At 40.6% G+C, this 11,248-nt stretch overlaps 2 protein-coding genes across 18 annotated transcripts in view; one reads left to right on the forward strand and one right to left on the reverse strand.

Annotated features, from left to right (window-relative positions):
- Nucleotides 1-1,222, reverse strand: part of ART3 (ADP-ribosyltransferase 3 (inactive)) — a 143,217-nt gene extending 141,995 nt beyond the window's left edge. For all 15 annotated transcript variants that reach the window (XM_086405322.1, XM_086405315.1, XM_086405318.1 and 12 more), the window contains exon 1: nt 455-1,222. In XM_086405322.1, coding sequence (XP_086261448.1) covers nt 455-574 — 120 coding nt within the window. In that variant the 5' untranslated portion in view covers nt 575-1,222. The remainder of the gene's footprint in view (nt 1-454) is intronic.
- CXCL9 (C-X-C motif chemokine ligand 9) lies at nt 1,184-9,895 on the forward strand. 3 transcript variants are annotated; one of them, XM_086405339.1, is made up of 4 exons: nt 1,184-1,311; nt 4,392-4,518; nt 5,984-6,068; nt 7,501-9,895. In XM_086405339.1, exons 2-4 carry the CDS (start codon nt 4,445-4,447, stop codon nt 7,603-7,605), a joined length of 264 nt encoding a protein of 87 aa, XP_086261465.1. In that variant the 5' UTR covers nt 1,184-1,311; nt 4,392-4,444; the 3' UTR covers nt 7,606-9,895. The 3 variants fall into 3 exon arrangements, with proteins under 3 accessions (XP_086261465.1, XP_086261464.1, XP_086261466.1); XM_086405338.1 differs by lacking the exon at nt 1,184-1,311 and adding an exon at nt 2,641-3,028; XM_086405340.1 differs by lacking the exon at nt 1,184-1,311 and adding an exon at nt 3,804-3,914.
- Nucleotides 9,896-11,248: the final 1,353 nt, after the last annotated feature.

Consider the following 11,248-nt stretch of genomic DNA (forward strand, 5'->3'; position numbering starts at 1 on the left):
TTTTCGGTCAGAAACATGTTTTCTTACAAAATTTTCGGGACAATTTCCCACAGGAGGCCTGGGAAACAAGGGAGGTACGGGCCTACTCTGAGGGCGGGGAGTCCAGCCCTCAGGCCAAACACGTTAAAGCCCCGGAGAAAGTTTATCACCTCCGGATAAAAAAATACGACATGGCATCGAGTGACTCCTCACTGACCCCAACGCCCCCTCCTCTTGTTCAGAAGTCTTCTGTCCCAGTCACCAAGGCCCAAGGCCGAACGACCCTCCTAGGCTTTCGCCCCATGACCAGGCCCCTCCGAGGCCAACGTTCCCTGCGGCCTCAGCCGAAGCCACGCGCTGAAGCTGCAAACCCGACCCCACTCCCGGCGTCCGCCGGGGAAGCGCGGCCGCCTCGGGTTGGAAGAGGGGGACACAATCGGGGACAGGGCAGAGATCCGAGGCGCACGACCACTACCTTTCCTCTCGACGGGCCTCTCGGCAGGGAGCAGCGGAGGTAGCAGAAACACCCAACACGGCCACGAACGGCGCAAGATGCTTCCCCACAGAAGGTTCTGGAAGCTGAATGGCTGGGCATGCGCAGTGCGCTCACGCTTGTAGAGCCCGGCTGCACCTCGCAGGCAGGCGCAGTACGCAGCCAGGGCCAGAGCCTCAGTTTGCTCTCAGGTTCCTTCGCAGCTGCGCGCTGGTTAACTGAATGCCTACGGGCACTGTGCTCGACACCGCACTCAGGTGTGGGCCCTCGCAAGCCTTCCTTGTTCTAGTGGTGGTGCATGTTAAATCGCTTCAGTGGTGTCTGACTCTTTGAGACGCTATGGACTGGAGTCCAGGCTCATCTGTCCATTAGATTCTCCTGTCAAGAATACTGGAGTGGGCTGCTATGCCTTCCTCCAGGGGATCTTCCTGACCCAGGATTTGAACCTGCCTGTTTTAGTCTCCTGCATTGGCAAGCCGGTTCTTTACCACTAATGCCATGCGGGAAGAGAGATGTTAAGCATAAGATGGCTGATAACGTATTAATAACATTGCCTTGCATGGCATTTGAATGAGAAGAGGCACGTAGTGCCATGAAATGGCATGGTGGGGGACCCGACCAAGTCTGGAGATCAGGGAAGTCTCCCCGGGGGAAATGCCAATCTGAGAATCTAAGGTGGGTAAGCAGTAGGGTAGGGAGGTAGATTAGGTACACATGCCAGGCAGGGAACAGCATGAGTAAAAGCCGTGTGATAGGAAAGGAGCATTGCCCCTCTGAGGAAATGAAGGAAGAAAAGGAGAGCTGATGGAGTAGAGAGTGATGCAAGCAGAGACTTGAAGGTGGGCATGGGCAGACCATTCTGGGCCTTGATCTTTATTCTAAAAAGTTTCCACATAACTTTCTTTGCTAGAAAAAAAATGGTCACTGTCTCTGTGATATTTTGCAGTTGAAATTCCTTGTTGCCATTCATTTCACCAGCCTGTGAGATCAGTAACAGTTTTCTCAGCTGAGGGAAGTGAAGCTCACAGACTTTGTCACATATACTCAAGTAGCAAAGCTGGGACCAGAACCCAGCTCCACCCTACCCATGTCACAGTTGTTACCAAAATTAAGCAAAACCAAATGAATAAGCTGTGTCAAAGTTCACCACAAGTTTTCTTCAAAAAGAATTCTTAATATTGTATTTAAGCATAATAATCCATCTAGAAACCAGTTCCAACATGTGCATCATGTAACAGAAAATGCTGGTATCTGTTCCCCTCACACTCTGCAGCATGCATTCTCAATGTGGGGGAGGAAGGGTTGCCCTCAAGGGGACAATAATCGGTTCTTGGGGTGCTAAAAATTCCTAGATATTACAATAACTCGTGGCCTGATAAAGAATCTGCCTGAAATGCAGGAGACCCAGGTTTCGATTCCTGGATAAGGAAGAACCCCCCGAGAAGGGAATGGCTACCCACTCCAGTATTCTCACCTGGAGAATTCCATGGACAGAGGAGTCTGGCGGGCTACAGTCCGTGGAGTCACAATGAGCCGGACAGGACTGAGCAACTAGCACTTTCACTTTCAATTAGTAATGTCGAGCTTTATACATGTGTTTATTGGCCATTTTTTATCTTCTTTAGAGAAATGTTTATTCAAGTCTGCACATTTTTCAGTCAGGCTATTTGGATTTTGTTGTAGAAGTTATTATATATATAAACTCCTTATCAGGTGTATGATTTGCAATTATTTGCTCCCATTCCATAGGTTGTTTTTTCACCCTGTTGATTATTTTCTTTGATACACAGAGGTTTTTAAGTTCAATGTAGTACCAATTGTCTGTTTTCAAATAATCCATTATTCTAATTAATCTAACCATTAAAAAATAATAATAATACCTAGCAGAAATCACATAAAAACAAAATGAACTTACCAAAGTAGACAATTACCTAGTCCCTGAGTTAAGATGCCTTTAATGTATTTTGATAGTTTAAGATTGTTGGGTAGGCATTATTAGAAAAAAAATAAATATGGCCATATGTTATACATAAAGATATTCTACAAATAGCAAGAAAATTTGAAGAGTGTTTTACTTATCTGGACTTTAATGTTTTCCATCTGGAAACATTTCCAACCCTTCTTGTATAATTTTATTATATTCATTATATAACTTGTCCCTCATCCAGGTGAGCCGCTGTGTGTGCTGAAGGCTGCTAATGCTGATGGTTTCACATCTCTTACTATAAACTACCCATTTATGTGAAATGGAAAGAAATAAAATATGCAGAAATTCCCTTGGATAGGAGAGTAGGGTTTCCCCTAGCACAATTAAGTTTGTGGCCAGTTTAGCTGGATCAGCTAAGACCACCAGCCAATCAGATTTTAGGAGGGAAATGGATTCCTAAATAAATATGATTTCAAAGAGCATGTTCTCTAAAGACTTTCTCGGGCTTAAAATCTAATAAAAGAGTGACTCACTAGAACAAACACAGGAGTGATTTCACCCTACCAATATGAAGAAAAGTGCTCCTCTCTTTTTGGGTATCATCTTCCTGACTCTGACTGGAGTTCAAGGTAAGGGATTATAAATTATATTAAGTTGGTAAAGTCAGAGATGTAAATTGCTATAAAAGCCTTTTGACTTGCATTGCTTTGCATGCATCAGAAAGTGATGTGAGTCACTTGTGGGCAGTTATCCAAAGTTCATATCTTGCGTAGACCTGCCAGGTCAAATACAAATCTTCTCAGTCTACATGTGTGAATTCCTGGCATGCAGTAGGTGTTCAGTAAATGTTTGTTGAACTGTTTGGTAATGAGATGGGAGACTTTGTCTCCTCAATAATTTTTGCCACCCTGACAGTTTGTTGATAAGTATGTCTGTGATTAACCAATTAAGTATCTGATAATCAGAGAGGTTTTTCCTCAGGAACAACCTTTACTACCTTTGTTATTTGTGGCAAATTAATGAGCTTTTCTGCTTCTAATGTGGCTCAGAGGGTAAAGCGTCTGCCTGAAATGCAGGAGACCTGGGTTCGATCATTGGGTGGGGAAGATCCCCTGGAGAAGGAAATGGCAACCCACTCCAGTATTCTTGCCTGGAAAATCCCATGGACGGAGGAGCCTGGTAGGCTACAGTCCATGGGGTTGCAAAGAGTCGGACTTTACAACTCTTTTGCAACTTCACTCTTTCTTTCTTCCTTCCTTCCTTCCTTCCTTCCTTTCTTTCTAATGAGCTTTTCTAGACTTCAGTTCCCTCAGCTGTAAAATGGAGATTGTATAACTATGCTTTTTCTACCTACTACTAAATGAAAAAATTAAGGAATGAAAATAGTGTAAAGAGTTTTTGAAAGTTTAAAGCACTACTGAAAACCAAGGCAGTAGTGAAGATTAGGATTAGTGGTAATTAGTTACTATAAATAGACCTTTTTATTGAAACTAACACCAACTTCATTACACTAAGGTCAGATTAAAAATGGCTTTGGGAGGTGTTTGAGAAGCTATGATCTGCATAGCACACATGAATTAGGTATACACGTATCTGACCTATGATAGGCATTTATTGAATATTTTTAAAATCACTTTTCCTAAGGTTGTAAAATATGATATCAAGTGGAAGTGTTAGTCCCTCAGTCATGTCCAACTCTTTGAGACCCGATGGACTGTAGCCCGCCAGGCTCTTCTGTCCATGGGATTCTCCCAGTAAGAAGAACCCTTGGAGAAGGGAATGGCTACCCACTTCAGTATTCTTGCCTGGAGAATCCCATGGATATAACACCAAGGAGATAACACCTACTTCAAAATCTTGTGATAATGATTGAAAGACACTCAGTAGATGATAGTAATAATCATTACTAAGTCAAATGTATCATTTTGGTGGATCACCAAAATGAAGACATATATTTCAATTGATGTTTTCTACCCTCTGTTTTTCCCTTAGGAGTCCCAGCAATAAGGAATGGACGCTGTTCCTGCATCAACACCAGCCAAGGGATGATCCATCCAAAATCCTTAAAGGACCTTAAACAATTTGCTCCAAGCCCTTCTTGTGAGAAAACTGAAATCATGTAAGTAAAAACTCATTCAACACATATCCAGCATTAAATTTAATGTGAGTACTACCCTGGGAATACTTGCCCATTCAGACACTTAAAATGCAGATGGTTGCCCCTCCGTAAATCTGGTATACTTCTTTCTTTTCTTCTTAAAAAAATAAGCAAAAAAAAAAAAAAAAGGCAATTTCTGGTAGAGATAAGGAACCAAGGATGATATATAACCAAAGTATTATGTGTTCATTGAAGAAAATGTTTAATGTAAATTACCCAAAAGAAGAAATTAAAAATTCTCTAAATTCTACCATCCAGTTATTCTCTTGGTATATATACACACTTTTGCTTTGTGTGTACATATATAGATACAAAACATATATGTACATATACATATATTTATATACACAATATATGTACACAAAAACAAAATCATATACCATATACATTTTTGTAAGCTGCTTTTTTCATTGGCTCTATATCATGAACTTTTCTTCATGTCATTAAGTCTTGTGTAATAACATCATTTTTGCTAATAATGTCATTTTTAATAACCAAATTTTATTCTATTATATGCACGTAGCATAATGTATATGACCAAACCTAAATGTAGGTCAATTTTTTTGCTATTAAAAATAGTTACTGTATCAATATTATTTAATTCTCTCCTATATTAATATTTTTCTAGAGATTAGAATTGGTAGGTTAAAGATGTGTGTGTTATTCACTCAGTCGTGTCTGAGTCTTTGTGACCCCAGGGACAGTACCCCACTAGGCTCCTCTGCCCATGAACTTCTCCAGGCAAGAATACTGGAGAACTAGGGATCTTCCTGACCTGGGCTGCCGCATTGCAGGAGAATTCTTTATCATCTGAGATACAGGAAGCCTAGAATTCCAGGCTAGGTTAAAGATATGCATATTTTAAATTTTTTTGAAGCCTAAATCAAGGATGATGTATAGAATGACTCCTTTTATTCTTAGATTAGTCAGAAATCAAAGAAAAAAGTCGTTAAATTATTCCTGGGGAGTCTGATGGAATTTTAAAAATTCAACCAGTCCATTAATCTTGTCTTAGGAAAACATTTTATTATGTTTTAAGTTGTTTTACTAGAAAATTTAGTAAAATTCATGCTCATTTTCCTTGTTTGGGAGGAAAGTAGATATATTCACAACTTTTCTATTTTATGTTTTCATTTAAACATAAATAGCTTTTTCCAGCATAACAGAACCAATATTATCTTTAGATATAAGTTCTCCCATTGCATACATCTGTTGGATTTTTTAAATTTATGGTTATGTGCTATCCTAAAAATGTATCTAAGTCCCCCCAGTCACTTAAAAAAATGAAAAGGCAGGAAAAAGACCGAAGTCCCAGATGCTACAAATATATTTTAATTGGGGAATTGAATTCTGTGGATAAGAGAAAGCATTTGAATCATTAAAAGTAAAAAAAAAAAAAAAAAACTTGTTGCTGTTTCTTTGGTAGTGCTACAATGAAGAATGGGAATGAAGCCTGCCTAAACCCAGATTTACCAGAAGTAAAAGAACTGATTAAAGAGTGGGAGAAACAGGTGGGTGAAAAAGAAACAAAATTTTCTTTCTTTTAGAAATTAACTTTGGAAGTCAAAGAATTATGGAGTGCCTTTAAGGTTACATTTTTCATTAATGTTATTGTGCTACCATTTTTTTCCCCTACAATGTGGAATTGTATTCCTGCTTATGGTATCACTTGTCTGTCTCTTCCACTAGAATGTGTGTTCCATGTGGGTAGGGAGCTTGTCTTTCTTATCCAATATAGTACATACATATTGAATGGTAGACCGCGAGGATAGGGAATTCCCTGGTGGTCCAGTGGTTAGGACTCAACACTTTCACTGCCAGGGCCCAGGTTCAATCCCTGGTCAGGGAACTATCTCATAGCATAGCCAAAAAACAACAACAAAAAAAAGGTAATGAGATAAAGTCCCTTCCTGCTGTAGCAGATTCTCTGACAATTAATTATAGTACAACATGGAAAATATAAAATAAAGGTATGTACAAGAATCTTGAAGATAATAGAGAAAAGAGTAATTAACTTTGCCAAAGGAGTGGGGACAAGAAGGTGTTAAGGAAGACTTTTCATATCAGGTGATTTGATTTGGATCTTGAAGGATAAGTAGTTCACTGGGAGGGTAAGGACAGCATGTAAAAAAAAGACTAGAATCATAAGAGAGCTCACTGTGCTCAGGGAACCTTAATTAATATGGCTTGAGTTTGTGTGGAGGGAGTGAAGGGACTGAGGTAGAAAAGTAGACCAGGACAAAGCCAGAGGAATCCTGTTTGAAATGTTGAGGGCTTAAGTTCGAAGAGGGCCACAGCATATGTAGATAGGAACTTGTTTCTGGACTCTGACAGAGGAGCAGTTCTGGCACATACCAGCTGTGCAACTTTGGCCAAGTCACCCACTCCAAGCCTCCATCTCCTTGTCTGTAAAAATTGGATGATAATCCAACCTCTCAGAAAACAATAGTCATTCAGTCGTGTCTGACTCTTTGCAACCCCATGGACTGTAGCCCGCCAGGCGCCTCTGTCCATGGAATTTTTCAGGCAAGAATACTGGAGTGGGTTGCCACTTCCTACTCCAGGGGATCTTCCCAACCCAGAGACTGAACCCAGGTCTCTTGCATCTCCTGCATTGGCAGGCAGATTCTTTACCACTGTGCCACCTGGGAAGCCCCACAGTTGGTAGAGGTTGGTCATAAGCAAGGTTGGAGTGGGGGTAGCCAAGAAAATGGGCAAAAGAAAACCAGTTAGAAGGCTATTGCTTCTTCATCGAAATAACTGAAATAGAATCAAAAGGAGCCTCTCTGAGAGTGATGCAACTTTAAACTGGTTATGAGGATGAATAAAGACCACAGTCTGGAGAGTCCAAATATAATATAAGGAAGGAAAAATGGTAAGATAGAGAAACACTAACCCCCCGGTTTGTTTGTTTGTTTGTTTGTTTTTGCTGTCTCCTCACAGGTCAACCAAAAGAAAAAGCAAAGGAAAGGGAAAAAATATAAAAAAACCAAGAAAGTTCCAAAAGTTAAAAGATCTCAACGTCCTTCTCAAAAGAAGACTACATGAGCTCCCACTTCACCAACCACTATCTTGTGTTAAAACAGGTTCTTTTTAACTAACTGAAATAATTCCTGAAAGGGATGGCATCTTAATACAAAAGCTTGTTGATCTGACTAGAAAATTTAAAACATTATTGTGTAATTGTAATTAAATCTAGAAAATCGCTTTTCAAAATCCAAATGTGAACAGTTGTTAGAGGCTATAGTTTGTCTTTGTTCTTCCACCTCCGACCTCTGAATTTCCTCATACTTAAGCCCACAGTCTTAGCAACACCCACATCTGGACAAATGTCCTCACAGCTACGGCCCACACACAGCAGCTGCCCGGGAGAGCAGCTGCAGGCTTCCCAGGCCTCCAGAGAATATCCTGAGGCCCAGGTCAGCAGGCCCCCAGCCTGGCAGCGTGCTGGCAAGCAAAGCAGTTTGGAGTCGAGCTGGGCCTTGCCAAGTTGCTGTATTTGCATCAGCCTGTGGGCCTCATATACAGTGTATCTGAGAGATTCATGCCCGTTATTTCTCTTGGGGGTGGGGGTGCGTCACCACTGAAGACCCCTAGCACTTGGCTTTCAGAACCTTCCATCTGGTGTTGAGGCCGTGTGACTCCATCTCGCCTGCCCACGCTGACCGCTTCATTCCTTCCTGTTCCCTTTGCTTCAGTCAAGCCAGCTCCTCACCATCCTCCCACGGTTCAGTGTCCACCCCCTCTACCACACAGGTCACATCCTGCCTCACCTGGGTCTACAGCTTTCTCACTCTTCCCCCAACAGCCCATGGAAATCTCTCCTTCCCCTCACACATACTCACTTGATCCAGTCTTCAAGGGTCATTTTCATCCTGCCTCGGCAACAGAATCTTTCCACTTGGATTTTTTTAAGACTCCTATTTCACTGGTGTTCAACACCATACAGGTGAGCACTTCATTGCTTTCTAACTATTTTTTCACTTGTTCATTTTAATTCTCCAACAAGATTGTCAGCTCCTTGAGGGCAGGGGGCACAGTTTATTTCCCTGAATCTGCCACCATGCCTAATATACTGTGGAACTAGGTTTTGAATCATTTCCTAATTGCAGTTGTTACAGGTAGGAGGACAATAGACCTCCTCAAAGCAGGAGGAGTTAATTGGCTACTCCATGTAGTCTAACCCTGGTAACATCTTTTATTCATTATCTTCAGGCTGTTGTCACTTCAAGGACTGAGGGTGATGCAACATCCTTGTTTTTTTTCTTTTTTCTTTTTTGAGTGTGTGTTATACAGCTTTAATCTTGGTCACTGCAGCTTCTCAGCACAGTAAGAAATATTGCACATGATCAACATGTTTTGTTCTGGGGATGCATCCTTGTTTTATTGTGACAGGATGTTAACTTGGCCTCTCCAATGGATAAGAAGGAAACATTTAAATCATTTGTGGATATTCTAAACTGTTTTTAATTAAATATACAGGATACCTGGAATCATAGAATCTTAACAATGGAAAGGCACTTTAGAGACCAACCAGTGTCTAACCTTTTCCCACAGAATATAAAAATTCCTTCAGTACCGTTCTTAACAAGCCTCAGTTTTCCAAGATCTGACAAGAAAGTCACCAAGATCCTTCTGAAAACCCATTTTAGATAAATGTGAATTTCACTGTCAGTTTAACTTGTTTCCAAGTTTGTGAATATTGTGATTATCAATCACCACACCAGCTCTCATGAAGAGTGTATTAAGTCACCAAGTGCTAGAGGAAGCAGTGAATCCTGTTAGTGGAGGCATGGATAGTGCCCAGTGAGCCTCTGCAGGGCTTGGAAACCCTCTTAAAGAGGACGTTTCAAGCACTGCATAAGAGAGGATGTCAGGCCAGAATTTAACCCCTGTCTAGTTTCTCAAATGTTGTCACTCCTTACATTGCAGATGATTTTAAGTGCTGCCCAGTGGCGATCCCAAACAGCGTCTTAACTAGTCGTAAGACTCTTAGCTCCTTTCATGTAACTCCCCCGAAAAATCTAAATGTTCCATAATCTAAGTGTTTGACCCAGTTCCCTTGCATCTTACTGCTAAAGTGGTCAGTGTATCACTAATACCCAAAGACTACATGTTTTGACTAAGTTAGCTATGACATATATATTATCATTTATATATATACATATATGGTCTAAGCAAATATTAATTCAAAGCAGTATTGACATCTATACTCTGTACTTTGAAATATTTTCTTTGTTAAGACAATGCTATCAGCAGCTATACTCCATAAGAATTAATTTTTAAAAATTTTTAAAAAGACAATGCTATCAATAAATGGACCATTGATCAGAAAAAAGTCTTGATTTTTTTTAATGTCATGAATATGTGCCTCAACTATTACATGTTTAACAGTAATTCTCATGTATCCTTATTCATTTGCTTTCATCTCAAACAAGGTGTAATTGAGATAAATACATGGAAGCTCTTTAAAGGGCTCTTTGGAGACTAAAAATAACTTCACAGAAAATTTGACAACATACCTTATAACAACACTGACTTACAAGACTTATATGCAATGCAATTTATTTCCTAATCCTCAAGGGCAATACCATTCCAATAAGACATATATCCAAGGGACCATAAATGTCCCAACTCTTTTCCATACCCTAAAACTATATATGTTTAAATTTTATAAAGCCTCAAGAAGTTACAGAGACCCAGATATAGGATAAGTTATTCTAGAGTTCAGGAAACTTGGGCAGTGTGGAGTCTTTAGAAGTTGGGAGTGGATAGAGACTATCAGCTTTGTATATTTGAGGTCCACTTGATAGACCAAACAGGTATGATATTTGGGCAGCTAACAGCTGCTGATGGTGATATGACAAAGCCCTCAAAGGCTACTGTGAAAAGAGATAAGATTGTGGCTTCTGAGCTATCTGGGTTAAGATCAGAAGCCCACCATTTATTAAATGTATGACCATGGTTCAAGTGCACTTTTGACCTCCCTGTACACCAGGTTCCTCCTCCAGGAGTGTTTGAGAAACAGACCCAGCATAGATCTTGATGCATAGAAAGTCCCCACTGCCAGCCCTAACCTCCCCCCACCATTTACCTCTGCTCACTTTCTTCACAACAGAATGTATTTCACATCTCATGCATGCAGAGAGATGTTTCCAGGACTGAAGAAACAGGTTGGAGAAATGAAACCAAAAGTCCAACTAACCAGTTTTCTTTATCTGTATTTTAATTCCATAGTCTGGGCCATCATTGTCTCCTTCATAGGCCACCTCAGTAGCATCCTCTTTTCTCTTCTGCTTCTTTTTCTCAACTTTTCTCTTGATTCTTTACCATTCATGACAGCCAGAATGATCCTTTCAAAGCATAAGTCACAGAAGACCACCACCTTACTTAATACCCTGTCATTTCCCTTACTACCTACCCTTAGTGAAATGACATCCTCTCCCCAGGCTCTCTGTTGCAATGCTTTCTAAAGTAGGATGTGTGCATCCTATGGGGTAGATGTAATGAGAGTGTTTATAACATATTTCATCTGAAAAATAAGAAAGAACTGAAGGTGTACTATAAACCCGAAGTCAGCGATTGATACAGTCAGCTTCACTCAATGCGTTTGTCAGGTCACCCTGTGTCACATCCCGATTTCCTGTGGAAAAAATGAGACTTCCTCACCGGGGAGGGACGGACATGTGCC

Source organism: Bos grunniens, chromosome 6, assembly GCF_055505025.1.
Source record: "Bos grunniens cultivar Pamir isolate PY7600 chromosome 6, Bosgru_T2T1.0, whole genome shotgun sequence".
Classification (NCBI taxonomy): domain Eukaryota; kingdom Metazoa; phylum Chordata; class Mammalia; order Artiodactyla; family Bovidae; genus Bos; species Bos grunniens.